We start from the raw sequence: 20,896 nt of genomic DNA, 5'->3' as shown, positions 1-20,896 counted from the left end.
TGAAATATTTTAGGTGACATATTTTTATCATCAATTTCAATTAAAAAAATAATAAAAAAATATATATGTTACTAAAGTGACAACACAAGTCACATCACCCTTTTATACCTTTAAAATATAATATAATTTTAATTAAAAGAAAATTAACAAAAAAAAAAAAACCCACTGCACACGTTTTTTACAGTTTATAATATATATATATTTTTATTTAAAGTTTGCAAAGGCAGTATACTGCCAAAAAAAAAAAAAACAGTACAAAAGTAAATTTCACCATGTCACAATACAAATGAAAAAAAAATGGAAAAAAGAGTAATGGGTGTAAATTTCCCTATTAGTATTACTGGCCCACTATTTTTCGGCCCACTTTGTTTCTTGGGCTGTCTTCTCCTTTGTCGTATATATACCTCATTATGTAAAGACCTAATTTCACTTTGGCATTTCTGCTGTTATTATACAGCAGTAAAATAAAAGAGATTTTTCTCATCTCTATCAAACACTTACGTCACTTTCATCGACTTTTTTATAGTGAATTTTACAATATAAACATACATAACTTATACATAATTCTTATCGATGAATAAATATGAATAATTAAAAATTAGAGCATCTCTAAGGGTTTACAATTCTACCAAATTTGTATGGAATTACTAATTTTCACATCGAGAATATACCAATTAATTCACCAAATTATACATTATTATTAATGGTGTTGGATTTTAAATTTACACCAAATTAGTACATACTTTTTCATTTTATTTTAGGTTTTATTTTAATTTGCTTTAAAATATAACCATTAATTATTGGTTGACTATATATATTTTAAATTAGTTATTGTTGGTTATTAATAATTTGTGTACACATCAGTAATATAAGTTGGCATTAACTTTAACAACATCATTTTAATCGAAAGTGTAAGTATCATAACAAAAATTTGGAAGTTTTGCCGAAAAAAATCGAGTTATCACAAATCGTATAATTTAAGTAGCTTTGCTGGTAAATGGTAATATCCCTAAAATATAGTTGAAGTTACCAAAGTTATGGCCTTTTTTTAGTGATTGAAGCAGAAGTTAGTCTTATGACTAATAAATAGAAGTATAACTTTTTTATTATTAGTTTTGTAGGTGAAGAAATAAATTCCGAAATGGGGTAAGTTGAGGAATACCTCTTTTTCATATCCATTAATCAAAAAATACTTTTATATTTTATTTTATTAAAATCTACCCAGAGTGAGTTAGCACATGATTTATATTTATGTAATAAATGTAAGAGGTATAATAGGGATATCATCTATAAAAGTTGGTATATCTCAAAGAATATAGAAATGAAGGTAAAAGTTAGAGTAATTTGCGGCAAAACCCCCTTAACTGTCAATTTACTTACAAAAAACCATCCAACCTCATATTTTGGTGAGAAAACCCTCCAAAGTACTATTTCGTTTACATTTTTAAGGTGCCGTTTATTGAGCCTCATTAAGTCCTAATTTTGCCCACGTGGCAATGACAAGTCACTAAAAAATTATCCTACGTGGCCATATTTTACAAAATAAAAATTGAAATAAAAACAAAAAATTTAAGAGTAATTTGCGGCAAAACTCCCCCAACTATCAATTTACTTGCAAAAAACCATCCAACCTTAAAGTTTTTTGGATGGTTTTTTGCAAGTAAATTGATAGTTAAGGGGGTTTTGCCGCAAATTACTCTTAAAGTTTTATTTTTATTTTGTAAAATATGGCCACATAGGATAATTTTTTAGTGACTTGTCATTGCCACGTGGGCAAAATTAGGACTTAACGAGGCTGGACAGACGACACCTTAAAAATGTAAACGGAACAATACTTTGGATGGTTTTCCCACCAAAATATGAGGTTGGATGGTTCATTGCAAGTAAATTGATAGTTGGGAGGGTTTTGCCGCAAATTACTCTAAAAATTAAAACAAATAAAGTAAAATGGGTATACAATGCAATTTCCTCTTCCTCCAAAATCATGATAATCATAAAATTAGGAACGGGTTATTTCATAAATACACAAAAATAACGAAAAATTATAAAAATACGATTTTACAAAAGTTTAAACATTTTTACGATTTTTTTTTTATTTACAGAAAATACAGTCTTTTTATGTTGTACTCTTGTTAATTTATTGTTGATTTTTTTGTTATTTGTATGTTATTTTTATATTATTTAGATGTTATTTTCATATTACTTTTATGTAGTTTTTTTATTATTTTCATGTTCTTTTATAAAAAAATTGTAAAAATATAAAAAAAAAAATATTTAAATGTAAATATGTATTTTTTTTATAGAAAACTAGGCAATATAGCCGCTCTTCGCGCGGCTATTTCAATTTTATTTTAGTATAATAATTAAAAAAATTACTTATGAAAATAATAAATAATAACTTAAAAATTAATCTAATATATAATAATATTAAAATTATAAGTATCAAATAATTTATTAAAAATAAAACTTGAAAAATTTTATTTTATTTATTAAGAAGTTTAAAATTTATATAAATAATATATATAAAATTTTAAATTTCTCTATTAAAAATTATTAATGTAAAATAAAATAGTATAGAGAAAAATTAGAGTATTATTATTATTTAAGTAAAACTCTTTCCCGTAATCAATAATTTATATCTCAATTATTCAAAGTTGTTGTCAATCATTATATCTCACCCATTGCCATCACCGTATCCCACCTGTAGTCGTTGCCGTTGTTATTCTCAATAGGTTTACTCGATACATAATAATACAAATAAATAATATAATGAAGTGCTAGTAGAGATAAAAAGATTAAAAGTTAAAACAAAAAAATTAAACACTGCAATATCATATCCATAGAAGCAAGATTAATAAGAGATAGTGTTAAAATTTTATAGGGAAGAAAAGATTAAAATTGAGAAATCTATAATAAAAAAAAAGCACCTAAAATAAAGAGATCTAAATAAAAGAACAAACAAAAAACTGAGAAATATGTAGAGAGCTCACCATACAACACCAAATTCAAATGGAAGAAATATGGTAAGGAATAAAAGATTAAGAATTGATAAATTTATAGTGATATTAAAAAATCTAAAAAAAATGCAATAAAAAACCTTAGATCTAGAAAAAAACAATAAATATATGAGATATGTATCTAATCAAATGTTACAAGAATGGAAAGATTAAAAAATTAAAAAAAAAATTGTAAAGAAGTCAATCTATATATATATCTATTGAAAATATACTATAAAATTTTAAAATCTAAAAGAAAGAAAAAAAAAATAAAAAAAATATAGAATTAGAGAACATTAGAAAAAAAAAAATAAAAAGAAAAAGAAAGAAAAACGTGAGAGAGTGAGAGAGATAATGTGTATATATATAATAAATTAATAAAGATTTAAATTTAACATTAGATATTTTAGTTTTTTTAAAATGTACATATTTTAGATATTTTATTAATTAATTAATTATAATATTTTTCTTAATTATTTAATTCATTAATATTTATAAATTGAATAAAAAATTAGAAAGTGAGATAATTAAAGAGAGATCATATAAGCCTATTAAGAGTGATTATAGAGTGCCACGTCACCGCCTCATACTTTTCTTATATATATATATAGATAGTGCTTCATATAATTAATAGGCTGCAAACATCTTATTTCAGTATATTTCTTATTTGTTTAAGTTGGAGAGATTTTAAGATTTTTTTTTATTGTATACATTGTAGTTATTTAAAAATATTTACATATTTAAATTTTTTTGAATAATTTATTATGTTTAAAATAAATTTTAAATATTTTATAGGTGTGATTAATTTTTCTTATAAATGTGATAAACAATTATTTAAATTTAAACCTTATTTTTTACACTACAAACCTAAAATGATAATTAAAAACCTTTCTTAAATGCTAAAGAAAATAGGAGTGTACTAGATTGACAATTTCTTTAACAAAAGTTTGGTGGACTTACTCTGAGGCATTGTTTCTCCTGAGTGCAAGACCACATATAAATCAACTTAATTAACCTTGTTGACCCTACCATTCATTTCCACGTAGCTTATATCAAACGTGGCGTGATTTTAGTGGGCAAATAGCTATTCCTCCTGGTTCTGCAGCTCAGCTAAGTTGCTCTCTCGAATAAAAGCATATAATTATTATTAATAAGGAAAGAATATTTGATTTGAGGAGTTGGTGGGTGCTGTGTTAGCTCTGTTCAATACTTCAATCCGATCAGATCATCTACTCCGGCGACCCGACCCATTTTCTCTGAACAAAGGTACGTCTTCCAAGCAAAGCTTTGCTATTATCATTTATCTTATTTATAGACAATCTGAAACTAGTGTTAGGTTTAGGGTTCCGGGTGGGCTGCTCCCATTTATTGTAAGAAATTCCCAATTCTTTTGGAGATGTTAATATGTAAGATTTTACTCTGATCTTATTGGTTAAAAAATTTGGTATGTTTAAATCATTACTGAATTAATTCTATAAACATGTAATATGTATTGTTTATTTGTTAATTTTGAAGCGGAGTTGTTTTGTTGCAGTTGTTGTCCCCTTTTAAGTTTTCACTTGTTTCGAGCTTTTGTGATTATTTTTTCTTCCCTGCTACGTAATCCCTAGAATTTACATCAAGGATGTATTTGGGGACAATTAGCTTAAGCGTTGTTGGGTTTCATGAAGCTGAAGAGCTTCGAAGTGAGTGGGATTTGTTATCTCGATAAATTTTTCTGCGTAACTTCGTTTATAAATATTCTGGTTAAAATTTATTAGGGGATGAATGGATATCTCTTTCCCATTAGTACATTTCCTGGTAGTAGATGAATTTCTTTGTTTTGTTGAAAAAATAAATAAGACCCTTTTGCATAAGTGGGTAAAATTGGAGAAAGACAAAGTTGGATGAGGTGCCTCAGTGCTTCTTTATTGTTTAAAGGTCCATCTACTTGTATCATATTTTCTTCGAAATTAAATATGTATTGGTTTCCTGGTTGACTCGTATAGAAATTTTCCTTAATCAGGTAGTAAACGGATATGGCTTCATTCCGGGCATTCTTGAACAGTCCAGTTGGTCCCAAAACAACTCATTTTTGGGGCCCTATTGCTAATTGGGGGTTTGTTGCTGCGGTATGTTTTTCTATGATGATTGTGTATGCAATCATTGATGTCATATGAATCCATTATTTGTTAATTGCTTTATGGCATTACTCTTAGCTTGTCACCATATCTTATGGATCCATCAGGGGCTAGTGGACATGCAAAAACCACCAGAAATGATTTCTGGGAACATGACCGCAGGTTCAAAACTTAATTGCCTTAATTATTTAAATTCTTTCTTTTTGGAGTTAGATGGCCAGATTCTCATGTACTTGGAATTTTGTTTTGCAGCAATGTGTGTGTATTCAGCATTGTTCATGAGATTTGCATGGATGGTACAGCCTCGTAACTATCTGCTTTTGGCTTGCCATGCTTCAAATGAAACTGTACAGCTTTATCAATTATCCCGCTGGGCAAAGGGTCAGGGGTAGGTTTCCGAGAGCTCTGTCTATTCATGTTTCTCGCTTGTACATTATTGCATACCTTTTGGTTTAGTGAAAATAGTTGAGATATGTGTCTTCTCCAGTTCCCATTAACATCTTCATTTAACTGAGCTGTTATTGAGTTGTTGTAGTCACGTTTCCAGTAGATTTCACTTATTTTGACCTTTGTTTTCTTCTTCTTTTGTCATTCAGTCTAATCTATGAAAGTTTTCTTTAATACAATTTAGAGTAAATTGTGACTTTTCTTCTTTTTCAAATCACACAGGTACTTGTCGGAGAAGAAAGTAGAGAAAGAAGAAAAAGAAAAATCTGAGTCTCAGTAACTTGATGCTTCTTCCAGTTTTATTTTCTATGTTTTGGGTGGTGATTTTCTCTGAAATCGAAACTGGTCTCTTATGTTTTGAAATGATTGCTTTCATTTTAACTGCCTGCATAAGCAAAAGAGCATCCCATTTTTTGCTGAACCTTGATTTACATCCTTGATGCATTTGTCCCATAGTGTCTCAAAGGAAGAAATAAAATTAGTGAACAAAAAGTACTTGCATTTTTTTGGTTATAGAGGATAGGACTAGAAGAACATAAGGGGAAGTTGACATGCAAATAAGGATTTCAAAAATCGTATTGATAGATGGCTAGCCATGGATCATCATGGTGGAGGGGAGACCATACAACACTCCAAACCTATGTCTTTAATATTTTAGAATTCTATTTCTATCAATTGTATATTAATGGCATTTAGAAGTAAGGTGAAACATATCATCCAGGTGAAAGAGAGGAAACCGAGTACCCTTCCCTTGTTAGTATGAAAGGAAAAGAAGATCAAATCTTATATTATTATTTGATAGTTGGGACTTAGGAGGAGAAGTGGAAGAAATTGCGAGATTTTGTTGGAGAATGATACTCTACTACATTCTTATAAGATTTTCCATTATTTGTGCAAATACATTGAGGGGAATCGAAACCCTGAATGCTCACACACATAGGCACTCACCTACTCAGCCACTTGAGCCTTTGCAATGTAAGATCAAACATAGATTTAATTGCAGATTTGAAACCCTATAGCTTAATCTCTTCCCTTCTACCAAATTCATCGAAATTCTGTTACCTCATTTGAAGGCCCCAGATAGTGCAATTCAACCAGCCCTTGCTGAGTTAGTCTATGTGGATCACGTGCTAGATTATACGAGTACTAGGTTGTTATCTTTTGAGTTAGTCCATATTGATTAGGTGCAGCTTATCTTTGAAAAGTTGGAATGGTGTTCAATTACTGATCGATCTGTTAAAAGGGGAGTGATTGAAAGAGGAGAAAAGTAAATAAATCGTATGATACTTATGGCTTCAATTTTGGCACTAATTGCGCACAAGCAAATGCAATCAGCTCAACGCCATGGAATACAAAATAAGCAATGGGTGTTTAGGATACAGGAATAGCCTCCCAAATTCCCAATAAATAAAATCTAATTGGCTCAAAATCATTTCCTACTTCCAACAGTTCCTTGAATTGCACGTTTAATATTGAAATGAGTTTGTTAACAATCTTTACAGCTTTGTTTTCAAATTTTTAACTATGTTACCTAAATATTGAAGACAAATATAACAATAAACGTTCAGAATTTTTAGGAAAAACAAATAAAACCGAACTGCCCAAAATCAAATTAAGTTCATTTAGTAAAAAGGAATCAACTCGAGCAATAAAAGAGGCAAAATGACAACAAAATTTTGACTAGCATTTTGTACTCTTGACATTACATGAAGCTTAATTATATGATATATTAATTTCCAAAAATTAATCGAGCCAGTTGTGTCACCTACATATGATGAAAAAAAAATGGTTTTTAAGTCTTTCAGAATAAATTACAACGCTCTCCTAACAAAATTTCATTGTCCTTGCACTCTCAAAATTTCATGTTTTCACACCACTTTGATGTACGGCAGGCTTGCATTTGATAACAAGAATATTTCAATCCGTTGAGTCCCAAATTAATCATCAAGTACCTCATTCTTTAACCTTTTCTTGGACTTTAGCTTCTTGCTTCCTTCATCTTCTGTAAATATCTGATTACTTCTATTTTTCTTTTTACTTAGCTTCTTGATTCCATCATCTTCTGTAGATGTTTCATTGCTTCTCTTCTTCTTTTTACAAAGCTTTTTGCTTCCTTCATCTTCTGTTGACATTTCAATGCTTCTATTTTTCTTCTTTTTACTTACCTTTTTGCTTTCTTCATCCTCTGTAGATGTTTCATTGCTTCTATTTTTTTGTTTACTTCCCTTCTTTGCTTTATTCTCTTTTGAAGGTTTCTTCCTTTCCACATCTTGTTCACTTTGCTCATCTCCATCTTTATTATCATTGGCAGTTGGTGCTTCTTCAACTGCAGGATCTCTTCTAGAGTAGGCAACATCTGCTAAGATAAGATATTAGGTGTTATGGTGCAGAGATGGAAACTGGGAACATATAGCTTTGTTTACAAGCATAATTGGTGAACAGACTAAAATGGACTCGTTCGTTCACACTTTAAGCTACAAAGTCGGTAAATAAACCCTTTAACATTTAGATAATATGCGGGTGAAGAACATCCCACATTTCGTGAAATGAAATGTTAAGGCGGGAAGTGGATTAGAGTAGTCTCATGCTCATTAGACAAATATTGCCTAGCCAAAACTATACCTTCAACCTCTCTCCAAACAACTCTTCCTCCCTGCTAAGTACTGCCCTCATACAACTTCATAATAACATAACATTCATAAATAATCCTTTCCTTGTCATCATTGCAGGCCTGAGTGTTTAAGGGAAGAATAACACAAAGGAGGAAATTGTACCTTCTTCACTGAAATTGGAATCAATAATAACACTGACAAGATGCTGCTTCAGAAAAACCTGCATGGTTATAAGATTAGTCATAAACAATAAGCTTAATGGGGGCATGATCTAATAAATATTTATCATGAACGATACACTTCAATCATGAGGAACTCTTTAACACTAGTACACCACCATTTTTATAATAAGAAACACAGTTATTGCAATGAAAAAAAAATATATTACGAGGTAAATTTCTACTCCAATCGTTGTTTTTATAAATTTTATTAACTTTGTTGTTTTTAATATTGAGATTTACACCTAGCAAAGCTAAGGCAAAATTCCTGGACCAGCCAAGTAACTTTTTAATACCTTCTGCAGCTACTAACTAACAAAAAACATTTTCCCCCAAGATTTCATCTCTTCATAGAAAGAAAGCTATAGAAATTAAATGACATACCGCAGCAAGCAATTGCCGTGTCCTTATATCCCACAGACGTAGATAGCTATCCAATCCTGGAAAAAAAAGAGGGGTAGGGGGGTTAAAAAACTAATTGCCTGAGAAAACTTTTAATGTAGAAGTCCTAAAGCAAAACCTGAACCATTTCAGTGATGCAAAAAGTGCTAATTGGTTACCTTGTTTACAACTATTTACCATCCTTTTATCCCCTAGATAGTCAAAATTACAATGCCGCCCAGTAGCCCAGTAGTAACCAAACTTTCAACCCATTCAATTATCTAGCAGAGCAATAATTATCATTCTTTTCTCTCCTGGGAAATCAAATTACAATCCAACCCACTTTATACAAACCTTTCAATCTATTCCAACCTATTTTCAAGTAGAGTACTATAAATTTCTCAATAAGGATAATATAATACTACTCACCACATGACGCTATCACTGGAAGCTCTGGGTGCCTGGCTATCGATCTAATGCTTCCAGAACATTTGCCCAAGAAGGATCCTAACAATTTGCCTGAAGAGAACACATCATCATTAACATTATAAAGGAAGTAATTGATTTTTCAAACAAAAAATTAAAGACACAACATGGAAGAATCAAGTAGAAAATTGGATTATTCAATATCTACAGTAAGGTAAAAGTTACTGAAAAATTACTCAAACCCTGGGGTAAAAGATGTAAGAGGTCACAATTCAAAAAAGAAATTCAAACACTAAAAAATATTGCAGAAACGAACGACCAAAATATACATTCTAGACATGAAAGCAATCATGCATTCAGAATAAATCAACTCCATGACTTTCAGAACATAAGATAAACAGTTTACATATACGATGAAACTCCATTTACCAGTCCGCATGTCAACAGAGGCAAGGTCACCAGATCCATTCCCTATATATATAGTGTGACCATCTAAATCTTCAGCAACAGATTTAATAGGGGTCTCCCGGAAATCAAAGGATATAACAGGCCTTCTCTGAGCAGAAATATCATAGAGGCGAACCTGATTGCACAAACGCACAGTGAATAAAATTACCAGAAAAAATGAAGTTAAAATAAATAAAAAAAAAAGAATGAAAATCAAGAACCTTTTATGACTTCTACATGTAAATATTTAAACCACAATCTCATTCCTTTAACAGTGAGGAAGAAAGTAAGAGAAATAGAGTGCATAATGAGATGAAAATGTGTTCATTTCCACAGTATCATGAATGTAGTATTCTCGAAACAAAACTTCTGATAGAGGATACCTGATGACTGTTGGTACCAGCCACAAATTTACGATGATCATCTTTACTAAGGAAAGTAGCAGATGTGAACCAAGTTGGGGTGAAAATGCCAAGACTGTCCTTACGAGGCTACATAAATGAAAATGATTAAATCAATGTGAGGCCATACACTAGAAAACCAGAGCAGATGACACTATAATTTGAAAGTGATTGATGAGATAAAGATCTCACAGATTTTGCTGTCCAAAACTTTGAGCACTCGTTTAAATCCCATACATTCATCTCCACTCCCTTCCTGTGGTTGAGATTGAAAAAAATCTAATCAGTCTTTGAAAGCCAATGTATCAGGTATTTTTCTTAGTGAATGATGAGAAGATTCCAAGTAGTTTTTTCACAAATTAGATACAAAAGCGCTCACCCTCCGAATAATGCATAATTTTCACTTCCATCCACTTTGAAACATTGAATATTACCAGATGAGCAGACATCCCACAATCTTGAAGATCCCATCGTGGCAGAATCTGCAGATGTGATATCTTCAAAGGACCTCATTATTGCTTTCCCATTTGCCGTACAAGTAAGAAAAGTGCAAGACCTAATAGCATAAAAGAAATTTAACTGAGATCAAAGTTCTATATTCCCAAACAAAGCCACCAATGGGATTGAACAATTGGAAGCTTGGGAAAGGAAGTTTATACGATGATCTAACTATAGTACAAAAATATAGGTCCATATATAATACTATGAACTCAATGAATTAACGAGACAAGTTGTATTCCCAACTTATATTATAGAAAGATTCTGAAAAATCAATGAACATTACCTAGACTCGGATTCCAATCTATTTTTTGCAAACAAATGCAATCCAGCAATAGGATCAACTACAGGTCCACCATCAGTATCACCAACATCAGAAATTGCAAAGCGAAGATTCCCATTAAGAGGATTGAGAATCTCAATCTGTAAGACCATTAGGCAGATTTAAAATAAATAAAGGCTTCGAACAAACCCAGTGGCAAGCAACAAACAGAAACCAATATGCTGCTCCTGGAATATTCAAAGTACAATGAAGCAACTCACAGTGCCATTCTTTCTTGCAACAGCTAACAACTGCCACAATTAAACGAAAACAAAATACTTGTCAATACTTGGGTTTTATGGAGCCAAAATTGCGGCATTATCCCAAAGAAGAAAATAATAAAATTCATAATACAATAAACGTAATGAACACACATACAGGGTCGTGTTTGGCGTCCACCATTGAAGCGGTAATCACGGATTTCGAGGCGTCCGGCTCGCCCCATCTCTCTACGATCTTTGGATGCCCTCCTTGCTTACTCCGAGCTTCAATAACTATAAATCAAACAATAAATTTCTTTGAAGAGTACAGATATAAATTGCTGATGTAATATTCATATTCGTTTTCTCAGCCTTCTTCTGCCAAAAACATCATTGAGTAAAGTCGTGGTAGAAGCCATGGACGGAATCCATCATCTTGCTCATCTAGAGTCCAATAGTAAAAATTAAGAGTAAAACTGACCTTTGATGAGACCAAGTGCGTCGAAGGTGAGAGCTCTAAGCGGAGGGCAACCGGGGCATTCCAACGTCGTCGTGCGAGGCATCTCTGAAGCTCTAAAACCCTAACTCTCCTTCTTTCTCTTTCTCTCTGCAGACACGCACCAAAACATAAACCCTTGGTGTTGGAGGAATATCTATTTAGTCCTTGCAACTTTAAGTTTTGCAATTAGGTCCACAGTTATTTTTATAGTCTATACTCTATAGTATATGCCCTTTCATTATAAAAGTTAGTAATTTCATTGGTAACTAGTTTGAGTTACTTTCTTACAATTTACTTTTTTTCTTGTCATGAAACAACAATTCCTTTTTATTGTATTTAATTATGAAAATGAAAATAGAGGATGACCAATCCGAATCAGCATATTTTTTTATTTTACGTCCCGTAATTCTTCCTCAGTCGGTGATAAAAGAGAGAATATAGTCTTGACGAGCCTTACTTTTTTTTTTTCCGGAAGTATATATATTTTTATATTATAATACCTATTTACACATAGAAAGTAAATAAAAAGTGAGTTGCAAAGCCTACCATGCACAAGTACTCACACATCATATTACAAATACATACATCAACCATGCAATAAATCTCATCACATTTTAAAAGAAGAAGGCAGCCACACAAATATAACAATATCACACATACACTCCAACATCCATACAAGTCCAGAGTAACTTACATTCTTAACTCGAACGCAGTATCAATGGCTAGTGCACCCTTATATACTCTGTTCCACTTACCACATTACCATGCATGTGTGGTTACTAACCACGTCCAAGTACCTAGAACATAGTTAAACAACTATATACAATCTATCAATAAATACTATTTCACTAAAACTATCACATTCTCTAATTTCAGTACATTCAACAAGTACTCAAACTATACAAAAGAAAGTACAAGAATTAGTAATAATTACTTTTTCTTATCTCAACTCCACTTTAATAAAATTATGCAACACCTTTTAAGCCCTGTCATTAATTAGCAAACACTTAGACCAATATAATAAACTTAGGTGGCGTTTGGTTGGAGGTAATGAAATGGAATGGAATGGAAAGGAAATAATTTTCATTCCATTCCTTTGTTTGGTTGCATTTTAAAGTATTGGAATGGCATTCCAATGGAATGCTCTTTCCACCATTTTGGTGGAATGGCTATTCCATTTTAAAAAGGAAGGAATGACCATTCCAATGTAACAAGAAAAAAAAATTAATTATTTTTTTATCAATTTTTTTTTATCCATTTTAAATTTTATTCCATTCCATTCCTATTCCTATTCCCATTCCCATTCCTATTCTTATATTTTCATTCCTCCCAACCAAACGCCTTAGTGTGTTTGTTATCCTTCCTATACAGAAACTTTAATCCCAAATTTGAATTATAGAACGTCTAAATTAGAAAGATTACTATTCACAAAGTTTTTATATAATTAAAAAACCTTTCCAATGATACAAAGATTATTAAAATCAGAGTTATATTGGAAGAGATATACTATTTTACTGAAATAATTTTTTTGAAAAAAGATAAAATGAGATTTCGAGATACAGGATGAAAACTCTACTTTTAAGGCAAAAATATTTTGAATTAATGAAATATTTCTTCATAAATATTATAGACAACGTAATAATCTTTCAAACAGTATATCAATATTCAAAAACGGATGAAAAATAGAAGAGTTATTGCAAATATACTGAAGATGCTTTTACCAAGAACTGGCAAAAGACGACTTATCTACGACAGTATAATACTATAATGAAGCTACTTTTTGACATAGAATAAATCAGAATTAGCTGACTGTTTCTTCAAAGAAAATGTACATCATCAAATTATCTTTTCAGCGGTACTAAATATCACTCAAAACAAAATAAGCATAGAGAAAAATATCATATTTTTACTAGGACAATATCTAAAGGTAATTTGGAAAAAAAATAATTTCAACAACGTATCATACAAATATAAATTTTAAAAAATTTCAAACATAATTTTTAGATCATTAATTTATTTTTAAAATTGGGAGAGTTATCATAATTTTAGTATTTCTTTTGAAGATGAATAATATTCAGCGCAGCTGGTTAGCCAAAAGCCGAGAAAAATCATTTTCTTTTATGACCCTCTTATAACTCTCACCCAATTACATAGGACAATGTGGGACTAAAGTAGTTTACTAATGATGATAAATACGTCCTCTCCTGAGTATTAATAAAAAGCTATAATATATTTCTTTTTTGTATTTTTTTTAATTATAACCATTTAAAAGCAGTACTAGTTATCAGAAAACCCCTGTCTACTTCAAAAAGATAAAAAGAAAAAAAATCATTCGTAGACCAATATTCTGTTAAATTTTTATTCTCATTTTACAATAAGTTTTTTTTTTTTCTTTTTTCTAGTAAAGATAAATTTTTGTATTATTGATCTTGCTGTGAAAATGATTAAGAAGAATTCATGTTTTTGTTTAGAGATCAAATGGTAAGATTTTATTTTTAATTGAGATAGAAAAATTATAAGGCACTACAAGTTTGATCATAAATCGTAAGTAATATAATCTAGTTAGGCTGATAATAGGCTCAAGGAATACAATATGAAGATTAATATTGCACAAAATATCCCCATCTCAAATCTTATAATTCATTCATTTCCTTGTTTATTTTGTTTTTCTTATCTAATGTTGTATTTTATAAACATGATAAATTAAGTCAAATTAATTTGAAAAAGAGCCATAATAATACAATTTCTGGGTTTTTAAATTCATTCAACTACTTATATTTATTTTCAAACTCAAATGAAGTATAAAGAAAAGTGATTTGATGACTATTGACTATAGTGCTATATGCCTTTTTTTGGTCATCCTGGTAATGAGGATTGAAGCTCTTTCCCTATCAAAAATGTCACCAACCAAACTTTTCAAGATTAGGTTTGGCCCATTAACAAATAATAAGTTAATTAATTTGCTTAAGCATAAAAATCAAGATATCATTCATATATTGGACTATCTTTTTAGGCCTCACTTTGTTTGAAGTGCTATAACAATATATAGAAAGATCCCCTTGATTGGACAACACCATTAAACACTTTTTATGACTCCCCACCACCATAAACCACTTCTACCTTGTATTTATTTGACCATTAACAAGGAAAAAGCCCTTTCATAAAAAATTATAGAGCTGTTTTCAATTATTATTATTGTTTTTCTTACTTTGTTAATCATCACAGGTCCATTTCATGTGATTGTATATATAAATATAAATAATTAAATCTTCTAGTTTGAGTGTAATTTTTTTTAATAAGATTACATGGTGTAAATCTTTTCCCCACTCATTCAATTTTTTTTGACAATTTAAGAGACCACGTGCAAATTATAAGAATCTTATATCTCAACCTGCTTTAATTGAGTCATCAATAAACTACTTCAAGGATCCACATCAAACAAGATGACACCACTTACATGATTAAACTAGCCTTGAGATAAACCATGCATGATTCATTTAAAAAAAGATTGTGATGAGTTTCGAACCCTTAATCCAAATAAAAAGAATATCTATAAAAATAGTTTTTACCATCATACCACACTAACACAACGTGGTTACTTTAAGTGTAGTGTAATCTTGTGGCCATAAACTCATGAAGTGTACAAAGTTAAGTGATCTCAAAGACATGAAAATTTTGGTTGCTAACTTATGCTGCAAATAATTTGGAAACTATAAATAAAAACTTAAAAAGGTAGTAACACATAATTAATTAAGTTCTGTATGAATCATGTATATAGATGCTTTTTTTCAGCCAATTTAGGTCGATCTTATTGTCTTTGCTCTATTTTCTTTTGGCATTTACTGATGAAAAGGGAACACAAAGAGATTTATTGAGATAGCTATGGCCTACTTATTGGATCAATTAATCAAATCACTTGTTATATGTTTATCACTATACACTATTAATGTCAGTATATGTGTCATTCTGTGTGACTTTATGGGGACTAATTCATGTATTTATTTATTACTTTTTTTCTTTCTTTTAAGGTTTTTGAACTATCCTCACGTACGTACACTTTTATTTTTGGAATTTTATGTTTGGTTATATATTATATTCTCTTGTTAAGAGGTAGGATATGCTATTATTTTGAGATAACTGTGTATTACTTTATATTTAATTTTATTGGGCATTTCTTATATTTTTTTTTTACGCGTTGAATATAGTCACACATGATTATTAATGCAGCAAACTATAATCGGCGGTAAAAATCTTCTCGAATCAGGATAACTCATCATTTAATCAAAGAACATGTAATTTTACCAAACCATAAACTGCAAAACTTTTATAACTACCTCACTTTTTCTCTATTTTACATTTCACACCATACAATAGTTCTTTTTAATTAATATATCATCAAAACTTCATTTTTTTTTAAATTTTAATATATTTATTCATCTCAAGTATATAATATTAATAACACATAAATTATAAATCTAAAACAATTAAAAAAAAATATACTTAATATTTTATAAATATAGATCATGATAGTAGTTTTTTAAAAAATATATATTAAAATTCGCTGACACCCTTTTTTTCTAAAAAAAAATGAAGATAAATTTAGAATTTTTAGTTCAATTTTTTTAAATATTTTTAAGAAATTATATTTTTAGAGAATATAAGTGCTTTAACTTAAAATTTTCCAACACACCTAAAATACTATTATAGAAGTGTCCCATCTCAATATACTATTTATAGCTTTGTTATTGGTGTTCTCAAAAAAATCACATTTGAAACCAATGACCGAATTAAAATATAACTAGTAAGCTTAAGTTAGATTACCAAAATAATAAATAAGTTATTTATGTATAGAGATCAGAGATTAGAGATTGCAGATTGGGTGTGGTACGAGAGAAGAAGCTTCTACCAAAACACATGACCAGAAAGAAATAGAATCCACCAAAAAGTAATTAACTTGCTTAATTACAGCAACTCCAATGGAAACCATTTAATAAGCTTGAACATATTTTTGGTACTTTTTAAATGTTAAAAGGTTCTATTAGTGTCTAACATCTTCTTTAGAGTCATATTATTCTATTAGTGTTACTAAGTATCGGGTTTTATATAATTTAAAAAATAACTTTTAGAACATATTGTTAATTAACCCTATGACACCACCTATAAATAATGCTAAACACTTGTAGTGTCCAATAATAATACTCTTTTTTAATTTGACATCTTTTAACGATACTGACATCTTCCCTTGTTTTTCTTTTTTTTTTCTTTTTTGTTATTATTTTCTTATAATGTAAGAAAACTTAATCATTTCATATATATTAAATAATAATATAATAGTGTTTTAATAAATTTTTAGAGGTGTTTACAATTGAAATATTTTAGAACAAAAAAAGATAAAAATAATATGAAGGAGTAAAAATAATATATTTTTAAATGATGTGAATTTTTTTTTTTAACAAGTATCACCATTAGAGATACTCTTAACATGGTAAAGATAATTCCCAAAAAATTGTTAGCTCTCCATGCTTAAAGAATGCTTAAAATATTGTTACCATTGCTAGCTCATAGAGCAACTTCTAATAGGAAATACTTTAAACAATATTTGATGAGTTTGATGTATTTTTAACTTTTTTTTACAGCAGATGTTTATTTTTAGAGTGAAAATAAATGTTAATTAGTAAAAATGCCTAAAAGTGACATCTTTGCTGTTTTCTCTCTCTTTCTTTTCTTATAATTTTTTTTGTAAAGTAAGAAAATTTAATATTATTATAATAGTTTCTAGAAGTGTTTATCAATGAAATATTATTAAAATAAAGTGCCAAAAATAATATAAAAAAAAATAATGTAGAGAATTTTAACACTTTTAAAAAATATCACCATTAGAAATTTTTAACTTTATTACTATAGAAGGTGACAAGAAAGAAATTATAAAAAGTGTTTAAACTATGAAAAAATTACTTTAACAAAATGTAAGATAGAAAACTATATATATTTACATATTTACATATTTACATATTTATTATTTAATAGATATGAATATATATATTTTTGGAGAGCTAGGTTATTAATTAGTTATTAAGTGGTTATATATTAAATTAAAATATATAAAATTTCATTAATATTTAAATACAGTAAAATGTGAGTGGAGTCGTGTAAAGTATTAGAATATTTTATTTATGGAAATTATTTTCTAATTAAGGAAATGATTTTCTATTTAAGGAAATAAATAAATAATTGATTTTCTGTTAAATGAATATTTTATATTCATTGAATCTGGACAAAATCAATTATGTAATATTCTATATATGGTTAGATTTCTATATTCATTACCTGATTTGATTTCCTGAATTAATTGTCAAAATATTCTGACAATTAATGTGGCACGTATATGCGATGGAGTATCTCACCTATAAATATAGGGTATCGGTCCCCGAGCTCCTCACTCATTCGTTCATAACAAAGAAATCCATCTAAAGAGAGTTGAGAGAGCGAGGAAGCCCGATTACCCACACCAACCAGTTTCCTTTGCAGATCAAAGCTTATGTGGGTTTGAAGCTCTAGAATCAATGGCTGGAGGTATTTCGATCCTTATTCATAATATATATATGTTTGATTTAATTCCGCATTTTATACATAAACATATATATTTCAGTTTATACATATAAATGTCTAACAGTTGGTATCAGAGCGGATTATATATCTCTGCCTTGATTTATTTTGAATTTCATATATATATATATATACATGGGGTTTTCCATTTATAATATAAATTATGTTTATTTTTATATATATACCTTCATATTATATAATCCCGATTATATATATTTATACTCAATTTATTTTTATATATACATATACATATTCATATTCATGTTTATTCGTATATATATATTTATAGATGTACGGTGTATATACGTGTATATATGTTTATATATAATACTCAATTAATTCTTGATTTTATTGCATAACATTGATTAGAATATGCTATTCTATCTATTTATCATGTTTTTAAGCAATATAATCACTATATTCGAGTATATATATATGCACATTTTTTGGTTTTTCGTCCGTGACATAAAAAAAAAAAAAAAAAAAAAAAGATTTTGTTTGGTTTTGAATCCTTCATGTATTTTTCGATCTTTATGCATTACTGCATTCTTAATATTTGAAAGTAATTTGTGCATGAAGGTGATTTGAAAAACCATAAAAATCTGTGATTTTTCATTAAATTCACGTTGGGACCCGATTTGTTTTTGTAAAATAAAAGTTTCATTTTCATGGGTTTTCGATGCATAAAATCAATATGAATCTCTTAATTTTGGCTTTTTGATTCATTTAAAATCGATTTCATGCATTTTGGACGTCGGAAATAATTTTTCCGATCGGGTGGATAATCGGGTCCGGTTGACCCACGCACAGATATTCGGGTCAAATTGACCCGGTTTGTTGGAGAAGATGACGCAAAACGACTCGTCGTTTTTCCTTTGTTCTGCCGAAACGACTTGTCGTTTTAAGGAAGTGTCATTTTTTTTTTGGTAAAACGACATGTCGTTTTCTTCATATAACCAAAAACGACATGTAGTTTTTCAGGGCAGATTTTTCCAAAAAAAAAAAAGAGAAAATTAAGAAACATTTAAGAAAATTCCGAAATTTTATTATTTTGATTTATTTTTTGGAATTTTATTTTATTTCCTTATTTTTTTTGATTTAGTCAATTAAATTACATTTGTTTAAACTTTCCATTCTTATTTAACATATATCTTCATATATTATATGTTATTTAGTAATCAATTATTATGGAAAGTTTTTAATTTGGTAAATCAATTACATGCTTTATTTTTACATGTAATTACAATAATTGTGATATTTTAAGAATGTGAATATTTAATTATTCTACAATTAAGTGCGCAATTATTATATTTATTTACCAATTAAGTAATTTATTGATTAAATTAATTGATAATATGCCATTAAGTATATTTTTTAATTTTGCATTTAATTCATTTCATATAATTAATTGTACTAATTTGTATATTTACCTTATTTATACAAATTAATTATTAGTGCAAATATTTAAGATATTATATGGTCATAAATGCATAATTAATTATATATTATGGAATTAAGCATTTAATTTATTATCATACAATAATTGTATTAATTTGTATTTATTTGGCAAATTTATTTTTAATACAATTAATTTTGATTTGTATGATTTAAATGTTATACATAAATTCCTTTTATAGTGCTAGATATATTTAGAAATATTCAAACATTAAGATAGGTTGAATATTTTATATAGCACATTAAGTTTTATAAAACTTCATAAAATTATTCATAAAATATTCATAAAACTTCCTAAAATGAATAAAATATGAATAAAATGTAAGTAATTTTGTGGTTTGACATAAGAAAACATGAATTTGGGACAAATGCTCATATCTAGAACGGTTTTTAATGATCTTCGGACGACCACACTAGGAGCATTAATCTCAGTGATTGTCTACTATGTTAATAACGAAATTACTTTTAGGTAGAGCCCAATACCTAATGTCAAAGTGAAAATATAATTTTATATAATTAGGGAGTAGCCACAGCATCTTTATTTGTATAAAATTATATATTAATTAAAATTCACCTTAATGGACATAACTTGTAATTAATTATATAGGTATAATAATTTTACCCCACAGGGATTTTATTATATTTGTATAATTAATTAGGATAATATGTTAAATTAAGTTCTCTTAATTTACCCCACAGGGAGTTATGGGGATTTAATTTAATAGTGTTATCACAAATTTAATTAAAGATAGATAATAAACCTTCATTTTCCAAAACTAATTGTTTAATTAAATCTATCATAAAGTTCATCTAATTTTATTAAATTTAAAATTTAGCCCACGGGCAATTTTGGATTTAGTAAAATTTTAATCTTCAGTTTATACTTTGGTGTCTAGTGAACCACATAATTTTAAATAATTAGGGAGTAGCCACAACATCCTTAATTATATAAAATTATATATATTAAGTGGATTAAGATCACATAATGGACATGAATTATGTGAACATAATAATCTTACCCTACAGGGATTTTATTATATTCACATGATTACTATGTTAAATTAAATTCTCTTAATTTATCCCACAGGAAATTATGTGGATTTAATTTAATAATTTTATCATAAAGTATAAATTTTGAAACATTTATAAATAATTAAGTGTTTCATACCTTTCATTGAGATAGAAATATTAAACTTTAAGTTTTTCATAAATTGTGTAAATCTATCATAATCTACATCTAAATCTAATCTTATTAAATTAAAAATTTA

At 28.6% G+C, this 20,896-nt stretch overlaps 2 protein-coding genes across 2 annotated transcripts; one reads left to right on the top strand and one right to left on the bottom strand.

The window, feature by feature from the left end:
• The first annotated feature begins 4,043 nt into the window (after positions 1-4,043).
• Positions 4,044-6,055, top strand: LOC115706031 (mitochondrial pyruvate carrier 1). The gene is made up of 5 exons (XM_030633531.2): positions 4,044-4,262; positions 5,002-5,107; positions 5,224-5,278; positions 5,369-5,504; positions 5,786-6,055. The coding sequence occupies exons 2-5, from the start codon at positions 5,015-5,017 to the stop codon at positions 5,841-5,843; spliced, it is 342 nt and encodes a 113-aa protein (XP_030489391.1). The 5' UTR covers positions 4,044-4,262; positions 5,002-5,014; the 3' UTR covers positions 5,844-6,055.
• Positions 6,056-7,265: 1,210 nt separating this feature from the next.
• Positions 7,266-11,713, bottom strand: LOC115706030 (uncharacterized). The gene is made up of 12 exons (XM_030633530.2): positions 11,550-11,713; positions 11,247-11,362; positions 11,090-11,119; positions 10,833-10,969; positions 10,428-10,604; positions 10,241-10,304; positions 10,031-10,138; positions 9,630-9,783; positions 9,204-9,293; positions 8,778-8,833; positions 8,338-8,395; positions 7,266-7,919 (listed from the first exon to the last, which is right to left on the bottom strand). The coding sequence occupies exons 1-12, from the start codon at positions 11,629-11,631 to the stop codon at positions 7,501-7,503; spliced, it is 1,491 nt and encodes a 496-aa protein (XP_030489390.2). The 5' UTR covers positions 11,632-11,713; the 3' UTR covers positions 7,266-7,500.
• Positions 11,714-20,896: the final 9,183 nt, after the last annotated feature.

This window comes from Cannabis sativa, chromosome 1, assembly GCF_029168945.1.
Source record: "Cannabis sativa cultivar Pink pepper isolate KNU-18-1 chromosome 1, ASM2916894v1, whole genome shotgun sequence".
In the NCBI taxonomy this organism is placed as follows: Eukaryota; Viridiplantae; Streptophyta; class Magnoliopsida; order Rosales; family Cannabaceae; genus Cannabis; species Cannabis sativa.
This window is presented reverse-complemented; position numbering and strand designations above follow the sequence as displayed.